This window comes from Neoarius graeffei, chromosome 21, assembly GCF_027579695.1.
Source record: "Neoarius graeffei isolate fNeoGra1 chromosome 21, fNeoGra1.pri, whole genome shotgun sequence".
NCBI classification, from domain to species: domain Eukaryota; kingdom Metazoa; phylum Chordata; class Actinopteri; order Siluriformes; family Ariidae; genus Neoarius; species Neoarius graeffei.
Window position 1 is genome coordinate 11,568,522 of NC_083589.1, and position 14,941 is coordinate 11,583,462.

Here is a 14,941-nt window from a genome sequence, read left to right on the forward strand (position 1 = left end):
GCCAATTCTTTTGTTTGTGCTCTACACTGAAGACGTTTGGGTTTCAGGTCAAATGATGAATGAGACGATAGATCAGAATTTCAGGTCTCATTTCCTTGGAGCATGGCACCTTTTCTGGCAGACCACCCAAACGGTATCTGGGCAAAAAGTATTGGAACACACAATCTTCCAGTAAATAACACTTATTTAGTTGCATGCATTAACTGCATCAAGCCAGTGACATCACCAAACTGTTACATTCAGATTTGTGATGCTTTTCCAGTCTTGTAGCGCAGCTTCTTTCAGCACTTGTTTGTGTTGGGGAGGGTTTCTACCTTCAGTTTCCTCTTCAGGAGGTGAAACACTGCTGAGTTAATTTCAGGTCTGCTGGTTGACTCATCTAAAACCTTCCACTGTCTGTACACAACACCCCCCCCCCCCCCCCCCCCCCCCCCCATGGAGTCTTGTGTTGCAGTGTGTTTTTGGTCATTGTCTTGCTGCATGATGAAGCTCCTCCAAATTAGATTGGCTGCATTTCTCTGTAAAATGTCAGACTGTTTCTGTAGACTCTAAATTCATTCTGCTGAGAACATCATGAATTCCATGAGTGAATTTGTTCCAGAAGCAGCCATGAAGCCCAAGCCATGACACTGCCACTACCGTGTTTCACATATGAGCTCATATGTTTTGGACCATGAGCAGATCCTTTCTTTCTCCACACTTTTTGGTCTTTCCATCACTTTGGGTAGAGGTTTATCTTGGTTCCAGAACTTTTGAACAATCTGGCCTTCTGGTTCTTGCTGCCTATGAGTGGTTTGCATCTTGTGGTATGGCCTCAAGAAACACCTGTGGGTCACATGTTCCATTATTTATTTATTTATTTATTTATTTTCCATTACTTGAAGAATGGGTGGGTTCAACCACAGGCTGCCATGTTCTAAGTTGTTTAACATGTCTAGATATATAAATATCAGGAAATGAAGAGCTGAAATTCTGATCTATCGTCTCGTTCTCATCTTCTGATCTCAAACCCATATGAGATCATAGCAGAAGCAAAAGAATTGGCCTTGCTGTTCCAATACTTTCAGAGGGGACTGTAATATAAATGTCACCACGTGACCTGAAATACACCTTGAAGCTTTAATCTGTCAGGACAGAGAGGACGAGCTGTGACCCTGTCTGTGTTGAGTAATATATTAACTCCGTTATATTGTCCATGCCTAATTCAGCATGGTTACACTTGTGGGACAATTAAGCTCTGTAAGTATTATTTTGATCTAAATGTTGAAAAATGCTTAATACTGTACGTGAAGTAGATGTTGCTGAACATATTACAGTATTCAAAAAACAAACCCAATCCAAATAATAAACTGCAAACAGTTCAGTCCTTTTCAGATGAAAGTTTCACACCAGCTGCTTCTTCCCCCCTCGGCTCTGCAGCGTACTGTGCTGTGGTTGTTTTAATAAAATCTAGGATCCTAAGCAAATATAATTGACTTCTGTTTTGATCTTTGTTCAGACTGTTCACCAATACAATCAACACGTTTACAGTAATCTGATAATGATGTAATTATCTGTATTATTTCATTACCTATAGAACATTGGTATGATTTATGATAATAGTGAACGCAATACTGAAGTCTAAGTACAGATCCTATCTATATCTAAACATGATTTGTGCTCGTTGCCATGGTTACATTCCCACTCGTGAATTGAGGCCAAATACTCCACCTGACAACTCGGCTGGAAAAAACAAAACTTTTTTTGTGTGTGTGTGTGTATACACCTGAAGCAGAATAGATTGATGGAATAAATTGATTGAAGCCAAATAAAATTGTATAAACACATAAATGTTAAACAGACCTTGTGGTTGTCTTTTTCATAAGATTTTACATAGACTATTGGTGACGTAAACCTTTCATATCGGATGACTTTTGAGTCATGACACACATTGACCAACAGAATCCGTGCAGAACGGGAGGGATAAAGCTCATTTTAATGAATTTAAAATATGCAAATATTTGTGAGATGCGATCTTAACAATCAGGTGATCTCACTGCTTTTTCATGTCACATAAGAAATGAAAGGAGAATGAAACTGAGGTTTCCTCCACGTCCTCCGAGACTCCGAGTCGACACTCAAGATGATCATGTTACCTCTGTATATGCACCCTGAGGGTTGCTATAGCAACAACTGACTCACTTTGGTGATTCAGTCACTCATTGTTTGTTTGATTCTTGCAGATTACACAAGAGGTAGGCGTGTCCTAAACACTGAACCAGTCTCAAAGCCCTCTGTGTTTGAAGGGTATTAACTCTAAGACGCGTTCACAGGTTACATGCAGTGTGTTGAAATGAGCCTGTGAATGAATTACACACTGTCACGTTACGCAACATGTTTAATAATATATACTCAATGTTGTGCAAAGAAATGCTTTAAAGCGAAAATGTCATGTTTATATATAAAAATACATACTGTAAAGAGCAGTAAACTGTAATAAACATCCCCAACTCCAAAAAAATTGGGACGCTGTGTAAAACATGAATAAAAACAGAATGTGAAGATTTGCGAATCATGGACGCTCGATATTTCATTGAAAATAGTACAAAGACAACACATCAAATGTTGAAACTGAGAAATTTTATTGTTTTTTGGAAAATATGCTTGTTTTGAATTTGGTGCCAGCAAAATGTTTGTTTCAGAAGAGTTGGAACAGGCAACAAAAGACTGGAAAGGCTGTGTAATGTTTATTAATAAAATAAAATCTGATGGACTATCTCACAACTAAAGTTAATTGGCGCCACATGATGGATAACTGCATAAATGTACAGGTGTTCGTAATAAAGTGGACTGTGTGTGTGTATTACACACAGTGGTGCGAAGATGTGAAGTTTATCTTCAAGTGGTGAATTGCTTATCACGAGTGAGTGAAGCAAACGAGTGATAAACTTCATATCTTCGCCCCACCGTGTAATGTTCTTTATATTATATGGACTCATCCACACACACAAAAAAAATGCAAGTTAATCAAAATAATTTTCATTTCGAATCAGTTCACCATTTTGGCAACGCGCATCTAATCAGCAGGAAAGCATGTCACCGGAGTGAAATATTAGGGAATATGTCACTCAGTTCCGCGAAGTATTTCGTACGAAAAATGCAAGTTTTTCAATACGAGAAGATAAACTTTGTATCTTCAAGACAACATGTGATTTTTCTTTTTATTATTTGGACACATTCACAAACAAAACGTACCCAAATTTATCAAAACAATTCATCAGTTTCCTCACGAGTGACCTAGAGATTTATGTCATGGTTTTGGTTCTCCATGTCCTGCATGGAACTCGTATAAGAAAAATATGAGTGGTGTATTTCCCATTAAAACACTTGTGTCCATATGATGTATAACAGTTACTCCACGAAATCGAGTCGTATATGAGCTGAAAGACAACGCAGTGCGGAGCATCGAGTCAGCGATAAGCCATGTACGATGAGATTGAGTGGAATAACTGTTTTATTCTATCCACATTCACTGGATTTTGAGAAATGGAGCATTTTTATTTTTTGCAAATTCGATAAATAAATACTTTATACGAAATAATTTCAGCTTAAAATGTAAACAAACCGGCGAAATGACGGCAGCAATTTGTGGAAAATGCGATAAGAATAATTCTTGAAAAATAAAAATGTTATTTATCAGCTGGGAGGTCTGTATGGTGAAATACCGTGACTGAGGTCTTGAAAGTACTGAGCGAGGCCCTCTGGGCTGAGGTCAGTATTCAAGGCCGAGGTCATGGTATTTCACCATACGGACCGACCTTAAGCTGGTAAATAATATATATATATTTTTTTTCTTTACCAAATTCTAACAGAAAATGAGAGTGCCCGAAAGGGAAAACCGAGCCGAGCCGCCATCTTGAATCCTCATTCATGGCTGTAATGCAAATTGCTTCCTCTTCGGTATACAAGTGCACTTCCATGGCAGGAAAAAAACTACATTTTGCCGCCTATGTAGTCCCCTATTTATACAAATAGGAGTCATTTCAGGATTCAGCCATGTTTTTGCTCGATCAAAGTTATACAGTATTGTGACCTTTATATTGCATAAATAAAGCCATTTGGTGAAACTTTGAAGAAGAGATTGTACTGGTTTAAAGTTTTTACCTAACGTAATATTCTGTATTAGGGTAACATGGTCCAAAATGGGCCTCATTTAACTAATGAGCTCAAACTGTTAGCAAGTTACAGGTTTTTAGCTTTCTCCTGAAATGTTTTCTTTTATTTTGTCTTCCTCAGGGTAGTAAAACTCGCTTTCGCTGTGAACACTGTCGTTATCGCTGTCCATGCTGTAAAATTAATGCTATTTTGAATCCTCATTCACGGCTGTAATGCAAATGGCTTCCTCCTCGGTATACAAGTGCACTTCCATGGCAGGAAAAACACTACATTTTGCCGCCTATGTAGTCCCCTATTTATACAAAATTGAGTCATTCAGGATTCAGCCATGTTTTTGCTTGATGTTATCAAATTACAGTTTTTAGCTTTCTCCTGAAATGTTTTCTTTTATTTCTTCTTCCTCAGGGTAGTAAAACTCGCTTTCGCTGTGAACACTGTCGTTATCACTATCCATGCTGTAAAATTAATGCTATTCTCCTGAGAAATGCTGGCAAAAATTTATAAGATTTTTGATAATCTTATAAATAAATCTTATAAAAAAAAATAAATGTTGACAAAAATGCTACTATGTTTGTTGTTGTGAATGAGCGAGTCGCCAGAGGTCCGTAACCAGGGTCCGTATCGTAGGATACGGACCTGCTTGCCAGCCAATCAGAGGTCAGGATTTGATGGGAACCGGACCACAAAAAAAAAAAAGATATGTTCTTACCATTTTAAATACTTTTATTCCTCTTTTTTTTTGCTTTTGAGGTTTTGTTTTCGAGTAGCCTTTTTTTTTTTTTTTTTTTTAATTTCGTCCTCGGTTGGTTCAGCAACACGCGCCGCCGTTTTGTTTTTCTCTACTCAGGGTATATGAGCTGATATCCTATTAGTAGAGTAGCCAATCAGAGCACGTGATTGCTCATATCCAGTGAATGTGGACAGAATAAAATCTAATATCTACCTCCGTACTGTTCAGTATCCAGTTTATTGTTGATGTCCAGGTGATGTCCACACGGGAGGCGGCAGCAGCAAAGACAGCGGAATAAGAGAAACTGTTACACTCAAATGGTGTACGCCGCGCACCAACAGTGTAGGTAAGTGTGTATCAGGAAGGGTAAAGCTTATATATTAATATACTGTACGTGTGTATAACATGCTGTTGGTGTATTCGGTTCCAGAGCTGCATTACTGCACAGGAGCTTATCGGATCTCTCCTGTGGATGTCAACAGCAGACCCTCCTCATGTCTCACTAACTTCCTGTTAAATGGCACGTCTGACTTCCTTACTATCTGACTTATTGCAAATATAAATAATTAATTAAGCAGGAAACCCGGGGAAAGGACACAGCTGTAATCTTTTCTTTCAGGTCGCTCTGTTCTCTTAGAGCAGCCACGCAAAGCTGGCTCCAAGGTCATCAGTCACATGCTGAGCTGCCACGGGGGGGAGATTTTCTTACACGTGCTCAACAGCACCCGCTCCACGCTAGAGGATCCTCCTTCCATCAGCGAAGGGTGCGGCGGTCGCGTTACTGACTACCGCATTACCGTAAGTCTGTCGTTTTACAGTCGCCACAAATCACGACACGTCGTTCCTTCGAAAGGAAAAGCTCAGGGGTTAAACCTCAAAATATTTCTCCTATATTTAAGTGCAACAAACAGCAGGCTTGGGAATGTTTTAGTTCCATAGTGTGTGTGAGAGTTTATTAGCTCACCTTCTGCAGGGTGGTGAGCTATTACCATCATGCGGCGTCCGTCCACAATTCACAAAGATCACTACTCCTCTCCGAGTTTTCATTGGATTTTGATTCTGATTGTTTTGTTTGGAAGATCGAATCAGTCTGCACAAAAGTCACTTCCTGTTTTTGTCATTTCTCTTTAACAAGTTGCTAATTAGGCCGATTAATAAATTTTAAGGAAAATTAATACTCCTCCCTGAGTTTTCAATGGATTTTAATTCTGTTCTGTTTTGAAGATCAAATTGTTCTCATGAAGAGCAACCTAGTTGGTTATAAATAAATGAGCCTGGTTTCTCATGGTACAGCCATGTGAGCTACTGTGTTGCAGAGTTGAAATTGGCCAGTCGCACGGTCGCCAGTGGCGACTAACTCAAAGTTGAGGTTTGGTTGCCCGAAGGGCGACTATGATTTGAGAAGTATGAAAAAAAACCTAAATAAAATGTTAATTCCTTGGAGTTTTCTTTGCTTTCCTTTCCTCAACTCTAAGTTCGTGAATTCCAGTCAAAGTTTAGTTCTAAAGTGCAAAGTTCAAAGCCGTTTGTGAGTTCACGCCACAATATCAACTTTCCCGAACTCTGAACTTTCCCATGATTCGTTGCTGCGTCATAGTGGAAGCCGGCTCAAACATCAAAGATGACTAAAAGATGGTTACACGGTTCCGATTTTCTAACGTGCTCTGGGGAGAATACAATCGGAGTACCCCATCTGTCTGCCCTCACGGAACAGATAGACAACATGAAGTTGTGTCCCGACATCAGGCATGTTGACGCTATCTCATCTCATCTCATCATCTCTAGCCGCTTTATCCTGTTCTACAGGGTCGCAGGCAAGCTGGAGCCTATCCCAGCTGACTACGGGCGAAAGGCGGGGTACACCCTGGACAAGTCGCCAGGTCATCACAGGGCTGACACATAGACACAGACAACCATTCACACTCTCATTCACACCTACGGTCAATTTAGAGTCACCAGTTAACCTAACCTGCATGTCTTTGGACTGTGGGGGAAACCGGAGCACCCGGAGGAAACCCACGCGGACACGGGGAGAACATGCAAACTCCGCACAGAAAGGCCCTCACCGGCCACGGGGCTCGAACCCGGACCTTCTTGCTGTGAGGCGACAGCGCTAACCACTACACCACCGTGCCGCCATATTGACACTATCAATTATTTTATTCTTGGTGAGGGTGTTGGTGGCGACGAGCTAAGGAACTACGAAAGCACAGAGGCGTACAATTATCTACACAGGAATAAAATCGGCAAAATTACGTGCAACACAGAGAGAGCGAGTTTGTTTGATTAAAGGTGGAGGTTGAGTAGCGTGATTGTATTATTGTATTGGTTTACTAATAATGTAGTGTTTAAGTCCCTGTGGACAAAAGCGTCTGCCAAATCCCAGAACCATAACTATAACCACATTTAACCATAAGCACCAAGCTCTAGTCTAATAGAATTCTACCATCCCGCTGTACTGGAACGTCTCTTGTATTGGCTCGAGAAGCATAGGCTAACCATTTCAATGCAGATGCTGTCAAACTTTGGAAACAATAAAAACGCCATTCTTGAATAATTCCTTATCGATGTATTTGTTGAAGCTTCTTCAACTCCTTAACTCCCCTGATCATTCCAGATATTAGATGGTATTTGTAGGCTGTTTGTTTACATTTGTACTTTAGCACTGGTCGCTCTTGGATTCTCTTGGCTACATGCACTTTTTAATAAAAATATCAGCTAAATGACTGTAATGTGGTGTAACATTCGAATAATGTACAATGAGACAGAATTAATGCTGTTTATTAATCCATTTCTGGGGGCATATGTTCAACACCGTGGGGTGTTTATTCAAGTAAAAATGGTCTTAAATTTCTTTGTGTTCGACTAGAGGAAATTTAAGGGCCACTTTATTTTGGCCTGGGCCACTAATGCCGCTTTTCCACTACCAACGCAGCTGAGTCGGGCTGAGCCGTGCGGTGCTGAGTTGGGCTGAGTCGAGCTGAGTGGGGCTGTTGGAGTTGCATTTCGACTACAACCGCGCTGAACCGTGCTGGCTGGAAGTGGGTGGACACATTGGGTGGAGTTAGTGAAAGTGGGTGGACGTCACGTGATGTCGTTAGGCGGCGCAAACAGTGACATCAGTGACCTTTTAAGCGGTAGTCTCACGACCCGGATAGTAAACAATAAACATGGAGTCGTTAGTGTTGCTGGTCTTGGTGCTGTGGCTTGTTGTCACCGACAACGCCAACAGATACTGGCAAGAGCGTATAGATGAGGCGAGGCGCATAAGGCTTCAGAAATTCTCGTAATTCGTAATTCTTCTTCTTCCGGGTTTACGGTGTTTACAGATCCCAGCGTGCTCGCGGGGCGTGTGTGGGCATGTGAGGACACTCCTCTTCACCAATCAGTGCACAGGGGAGTGTCTGCTCACGCCCCTAGCCCCACTCAGCTCGGTTTGGCTCGCTTCAGCCCCACTCCAAAACCGTGCGAGTTTTGGGTGCTAAGCAGGGCTGAAGCGAGCCGAGTCGTGCTGCTCTGAGGTAGTCGAAACGCGAGCCGTGTCGGGCTGAAGCGGGCTGAAGTGAGCTGAAAAAGGTAGTGGAAAAGGGCCATAAGAATTCAGGGATACTGGCCCACGTGGTGACCAAGCACTGAAGTTAATTTTTAGCCCGAGTGTTATTGATGCTCTGGTTATATTTGAAACAGCCCCCCGGACCCCACCGTTGTTTTTCTTCAGTAGCGTAGCGCGAGTTTGTCTCATGCTTTTGGCTTTGCTCTTTCTGCAGGACTTCGGAGAGTTTATGAGGGAGAATCGCCTCACTACGTTCCCACACGTGCTGATGGACGCTGCTGGGAGAGCACCGTTCGAAAGAGCAAAAGCTCAGCTGGAGCGACACACGCGTTACTGGCCCATGATCATCTCCCAAACCACCATTTTCAACATGCAGGCAGTGAGTCATGTGTTTTTATTTCTTCACAGTGCTTTTATTTCAGGTCGTTTTATTCGTGGCTTGAACTAGCAGCATTTGATGACGCAAATCATCTCCCGTTAAGGGAAAAGTCTGATTTCTGTTGCCGCCCCCTCAGGTGGTTCCTTTAGCAAACCTGATCGTAAAGGACACTATGACTGAGGACGACGTTCTTGCGTGTCAGAAGACCGTGTACAACTTGGTGGATATGGAGAGGAAAAATGACCCTTTACCCATCTCTACTGTGGGCTCCAGGGGCAAAGGACCCAAACGGTGACCACCACAGAAGAGCTGTCTGTCTGTCTGTCTGTCTGTCCACTTTATTACTTGCAGTTTGTTCCAATTTTCTATTCAGTCTCTTGTGGACTCAACCCGAGCTTTGTCTGCTGTAGAGATGAGCAGTACCGGATAATGTGGAACGAGTTGGAGACTCTGGTGAAGACGCATGTTGAAACCAGTGAGAGACACCAGCAAGTTCTCGAGTGCATCAGTGCCTGCCGAAGCAAACCCCCCGAAGAGGAAGAGAGGAAAAAACGGGGAAGGAAAAGGGAGGACAAAGAGGATAAAACGGAGAAGAACGGGAAAGAACCTGAGGAGAAAGGATGGACTCAAGACACTGAAAGGTGTGAAGGGTTTTTAAAGGGATCTGTTTGTCATAACTTCCTTTTCAAATCCATGGCAATGTAGAGAAGCTTTACAAAACCTTTTCTTTATGATATCATTTTCTGGAAATCCTTTCCATGCACAGGCTGCAGTTGGGCTTTCCTTCAGTTGGGACTGAGCCAGCGATAAGCCAAGTGGTTTTACATCATAGCCTTTCGTAGTGGTTGTTATTACTCCAGGTTACTAGGGAAGAGGCATGGCTGTGTACGCTTGGGGCGTTTCTCACTTCCATCCACAGCTTTCCTGTGAGAGACAGTGGGGGTCGCCATGACACCCGCCTCTCCCAGATGCCAGTCTTTGATTTCCGGTTTATCCAAGCAGCTGAGGCTGAGCAGAGTTAGCTATGATGACCATGTTTTAGTCAGAGGATAACATCTTTTGAATGAAATATCTTTTTCTGGTTCACCGTGTGTCGTCGTCGGGTGCGCAAACCAACTCGCGAAAGCTTTTATGAATGGGATCTGTTTTGAGCTCAAACGGACTCGCGCTGTTGACGTGTCGTCCAGCACCATACGCTGCTCATCTGTACGTGCCATTCCTGTCTTTCACTAACCACTGCATTTTGGACCTCAATCAACAGCATTAACTCTTAATTGTTTAGATATTGTACATTATTCAAACGTTACACTACATAGTCATTTAGCTGATGTTTTTATTCAAAGTGACTAACAATAAGTGCATGTAGCCAAGAGAATCCAAGAGCGACCAGTGCTGAAGTACGAGTGTAAACACACAGCCTACAAATACCATCTAATATCTGGAACGATCAGGGCAGTTAAGGAGTTGAAGAAGCTTGGACAAATACATAGACAAGGAATTATTTAAGTATGGTGTGTTTATTGTTTCCAAAGTTTGACAGCATCTGCATTAAAATGTTTAGCCTGTGCTTCTCTCCGAGCTTTTGCTTCTTGAGCCGATACAAGAAACGTTACGGTACAGCGACTTGAGCTCGGTTAATATGGTTTTTATCCCCCACTGGCTGAAAGGGCCGACGAGAGATTATGTCGTGGCGATGTCCGTCCGTCCCGGGAAGGGGACTCACCTTCTGAAATCAACTCCCCTCGTAATTTTCGGAGGAATTTCACCAAACTTGGCAGGATTCTTTGTTCTATGTCAGCAATACACATATTGCAATTTCGTTCAATTCGGTCACATTTTACCAGAGTTACAGGCCTTGATTTACAAAATTATACAACCCCGATTCCAAAAAAGTTGGGACAAAGTACAAATTGTAAATAAAAACGAATGCAATAATTTACAAATCTCAAAAACTGATATTGTATTCACAATAGAACATAGACAACATATCAAATGTTGAAAGTGAGACATTTTGAAATTTCATGCCAAATATTGGCTCATTTGAAATTTCATGACAGCAACACATCTCAAAAAAGTTGGGACAGGGGCAATAAGAGGCTGGAAAAGTTAAAGGTACAAAAAAGGAACAGCTGGAGGACCAAATTGCAACTCATTAGGTCAATTGGCAATAGGTCATTAACATGACTGGGTATAAAAAGAGCATCTTGGAGTGGCAGCGGCTCTCAGAAGTAAAGATGGGAAGAGGATCACCAATCCCCCTAATTCTGCGCCGACAAATAGTGGAGCAATATCAGAAAGGAGTTCGACAGTGTAAAATTGCAAAGAGTTTGAACATATCATCATTTACAGTGCATAATATCATCAAAAGATTCAGAGAATCTGGAAGAATCTCTGTGCGTAAGGGTCAAGGCCGGAAAACCATACTGGGTGCCTGTGATCTTCGGGCCCTTAGACGGCACTGCATCACATACAGGCATGCTTCTGGATTGGAAATCACAAAATGGGCTCAGGAATATTTCCAGAGAACATTATCTGTGAACACAATTCACCGTGCCATCCGCCGTTGCCAGCTAAAACTCTATAGTTCAAAGAAGAAGCCGTATCTAAACATGATCCAGAAGCGCAGACGTCTTCTCTGGGCCAAGGCTCATTTAAAATGGACTGTGGCAAAGTGGAAAACTGTTCTGTGGTCAGACGAATCAAAATTTGAAGTTCTTTATGGAAATCAGGGATGCCGTGTCATTCGGACGACCCGAGTTATCAACGCTCAGTTCAGAAGCCTGCATCTCTGATGGTATGGGGTTGCATTAGTGCGTGTGGCATGGGCAGCTTACACATCTGGAAAGACCCCATCAATGCTGAAAGGTATATCCAGGTTCTAGAGCAACATATGCTCCCATCCAGACAACGTCTCTTTCAGGGAAGACCTTGCATTTTCCAACATGACAATGCCAAACCACATACTGCATCAATTACAGCATCATGGCTGCGTAGAAGAAGGGTCCGGGTACTGAACTGGCCAGCCTGCAGTCCAGATCTTTCACCCATAGAAAACATTTGGTGCATCATAAAACGGAAGATACGACAAAAAAGACCTAAGACAGTTGAGCAACTAGAATCCTACATTAGACAAGAATGGGTTAACATTCCTCTCCCTAAACTTGAGCAACTTGTCTCCTCAGTCCCCAGACGTTTACAGACTGTTGTAAAGAGAAAAGGGGATGTCTCACAGTGGGAAACATGGCCTTGTCCCAACTTTTTTGAGATATGTTGTTGTCATGAAATTTAAAATCACCTAATTTTTCTCTTTAAATGATACATTTTCTCAGTTTAAACATTTGATATGTCATCTATGTTCTATTCTGAATAAAATATGGAATTTTGAAACTTCCACATCATTGCATTCCGTTTTTATTTACAATTTGTACTTTGTCCCAACTTTTTTGGAATCGGGGTTGTACTTTGACAATTTTATGAGTGTGTTTTCCTTCTGAAAGCAACTCCTCTCACAATTTTTGGAGGAATTTCACGAAACTTGGCAAGAGGCATTGTTATATATTGGTAGTACGCATATTGTTATTTTGTTCAATTCGGTCGCATTTTACCAGAGTTACAGCTCTTGATTAACAGCCTTGTACTTTCACAATTTAATGAAGGTGTGCTCGCCTTCTGACGTCAACTCCTCTCATGATTTTTGGACGAATTTCTCGAAGCTTGGCAAAAGTCCTTGTTGTACAGTATGACGGTAATACGCAGATTGCGATTTAATTTCGTTTGTGAAAATTTTACCAGAATTTTGACCCTTGATTAAATAACTTGTACTTTGACGATTTCATGAGGGTGTACGTTCTTCTGAAATCAACTCCTCTCACAATTTGTGGAGGAATTTCACGAAACTTGGCAAAAGGCTTTGTTATATGATAGTTATGTGCATATTGAAATTTTGTTTAATTTGGGGGAATTTTACCAGAGTTACGCCCTTAATTATTAACAAGCTTTTGTATTTTGGCAATTTCATCAAGGTATGCTTGCTTTCTGAAATCAACTTCCCTCACAATTTTTATCCCTCGCTGGCCCGACGGGGGATTATGTCATGGCGATGTCCGTCCCAGGAAGGGTGCTCACCTTCTGAAATCAACTCCTCACAATTTTTGGAGGAATTTCACGAAACTTGGCAGGATTCTTTCTTGTACGTATATTACAATTTCGTTCAACTCGGTCACGTTTTACCAGAATTATGGCCGAGTTACTAGCGGGGAATATTGTGCTCTAAGAGCACTCTTGTAGTTATGGTTCTGGTATTTGGCAGACACTTTTGTCCAAAGCGACTTAAACACTACATTATTAGTAAACCAGTCCAATAATACAATCGCTCTGATATGGCCTACCTTCCAGATGATAGCTGCTGCTGCATGACTGCATGATGTATTTCCCTTTTTTTTTTGCTGTGACTCAGCTCAACCTCAGCCTTTAATCAAACAAACTCACTCTCTCTTTTACACATAATTTTGGCAGTTTTATTCCTGTGTAGATAATTGTACACCTCTGTGCTTTTGTAGTTCCTTAGCTCTTCTCCATCAACGCCCTCACTAAGAATAAAATAATTGACAATGTCAATGTAGCTGACGTCGGGACTTCATGTCGTCTATCCGTTCCGTGAGGGTAGACGGATGGGGCACTCTGATCGTATTCTCCCCAAAGCACGTCAGAAAATCGGACCTGTGTAAGCATCTTTTAGCCATCTTTGATCTTCCTTACGTAGCGGTTAGCGTTAGCTACAAACGCCAACACAGTGGAACGGAAGAAAGATCCCGGCTTCCACTATGATACAGCAATGAATCATGGGAAAGTTGCGGAGAGGAATAGAATAGATTTTTGTGTCTAATATTCTTACGAAAACTTGTGGAGCCATGGGCTTTGAAATAAGTGTTGGATTGCTTTACATCATTCACCAAATGCCTTAACCTTGGCCTGTCTGTTGTTTCTTCAGGCTGAAAGGAACAACGGAGCGAGAGAAAGAGAATGAAAGTGAATCTGGGGTTATTAAAGACTCTCCAGATTCTCCAGAGCCATTCAATAAAAAACCCAGACTCATGTTAGAGGACCTTCAGCCCCAAGAGAAATCCAAAGGTACATCTTTAATGTACAGCTGTGTTTCTGTTTTGTCACGGCCTCAGCACCACCGTACCGTGTGTTCTCTTCATTGTGGGCATCGGGACAATATCCGTGTAGTGTGGAGGTTTGGGGAGAGACTGGTCACCACCACCACGTCCTTTTTCAGTCTTTTTAGATTTTGCTTGTTCCTGACTTGTTACACCCATATCAAGTGAAGATGTGTCGAGCACATGAGATGAGGTTCATGCCTTCTGAAGCTGGCACACAGTAGGAGACGATTATCTCATGAGCTTCCTTCCTTCTTTCTTCAGGTCCTGTCTCCTTACTGAGTCTTTGGACCAGTAGAATCACTCAAGCCAATTCTAGAAAGCATCCTGAGTTTGCTGGAAGACTCACCTCGATCAGTAACAAGGCAGAACTCTACCAGCACCTGAAAGATGAGAATGGGTTAGTAATCATCTCTCCTAGTCCTGTTTTGTGCCCCTAAACCTTTAATTTTATTTGCTTGTTGTTTTTTTTGTTTTTTCTTTAGGAAAGATGTCCATGAGAACGGTAAAACTACCAGATGATGGATGGCACACGTCCAGGAAGAAGATTTTTTTGTTTTGTTTTTTACTAAATTTGTATAAAATCTAAAACACAATAAAGCCCGGTTATTAGGTGTTTACCTTGTGTGTATGAATCTGATTCTAAATTCATCGATGTTTTATCCATGCAATTTTAATCAGGAGTCAACAAACAGGCTTCATCGTTTAAAGTAGATCATTTAAAAATAATTTGATCGTTCATTTTCCTTCCACTTTTCCTGGTGAGAGTCTCTGAGAAGGTCAGGCCAGGTTTCTCCTGGAGGTGTTCCCAATCCAACAGTGAGAGATGATAATCTCTCAAAACTACCTCAACTGGATCCTCTCGATTTGGAAGACTCCAAGGTTCTCCTGGATTGCAGAGCTCCTCACCCTGAGAGAAAATTAGCCCAGCAAACTTTTCTGCTGCCTGCAGCCTGTTCCTT

The 14,941-nt window shown here is 41.8% G+C and overlaps 1 protein-coding gene across 6 annotated transcripts in view; it reads left to right on the forward strand.

The window, feature by feature from the left end:
• The window catches only part of ints13 (integrator complex subunit 13), a 35,494-nt gene extending 20,895 nt beyond the window's left edge, over positions 1-14,599 (forward strand). For 4 of the 6 annotated variants that reach the window (XM_060903867.1, XM_060903868.1, XM_060903870.1 and 1 more), the window contains 8 exons: positions 5,139-5,231; positions 5,316-5,405; positions 5,505-5,683; positions 8,653-8,817; positions 8,954-9,108; positions 9,228-9,458; positions 13,808-13,947; positions 14,244-14,458. In XM_060903867.1, the coding sequence (XP_060759850.1) occupies positions 5,139-5,231; positions 5,316-5,405; positions 5,505-5,683; positions 8,653-8,817; positions 8,954-9,108; positions 9,228-9,458; positions 13,808-13,947; positions 14,244-14,419 (1,229 nt within the window). In that variant the 3' untranslated portion in view covers positions 14,420-14,458. The other 2 variants (XM_060903871.1, XR_009651087.1) reach the window with 2 other exon arrangements.
• Positions 14,600-14,941: the final 342 nt, after the last annotated feature.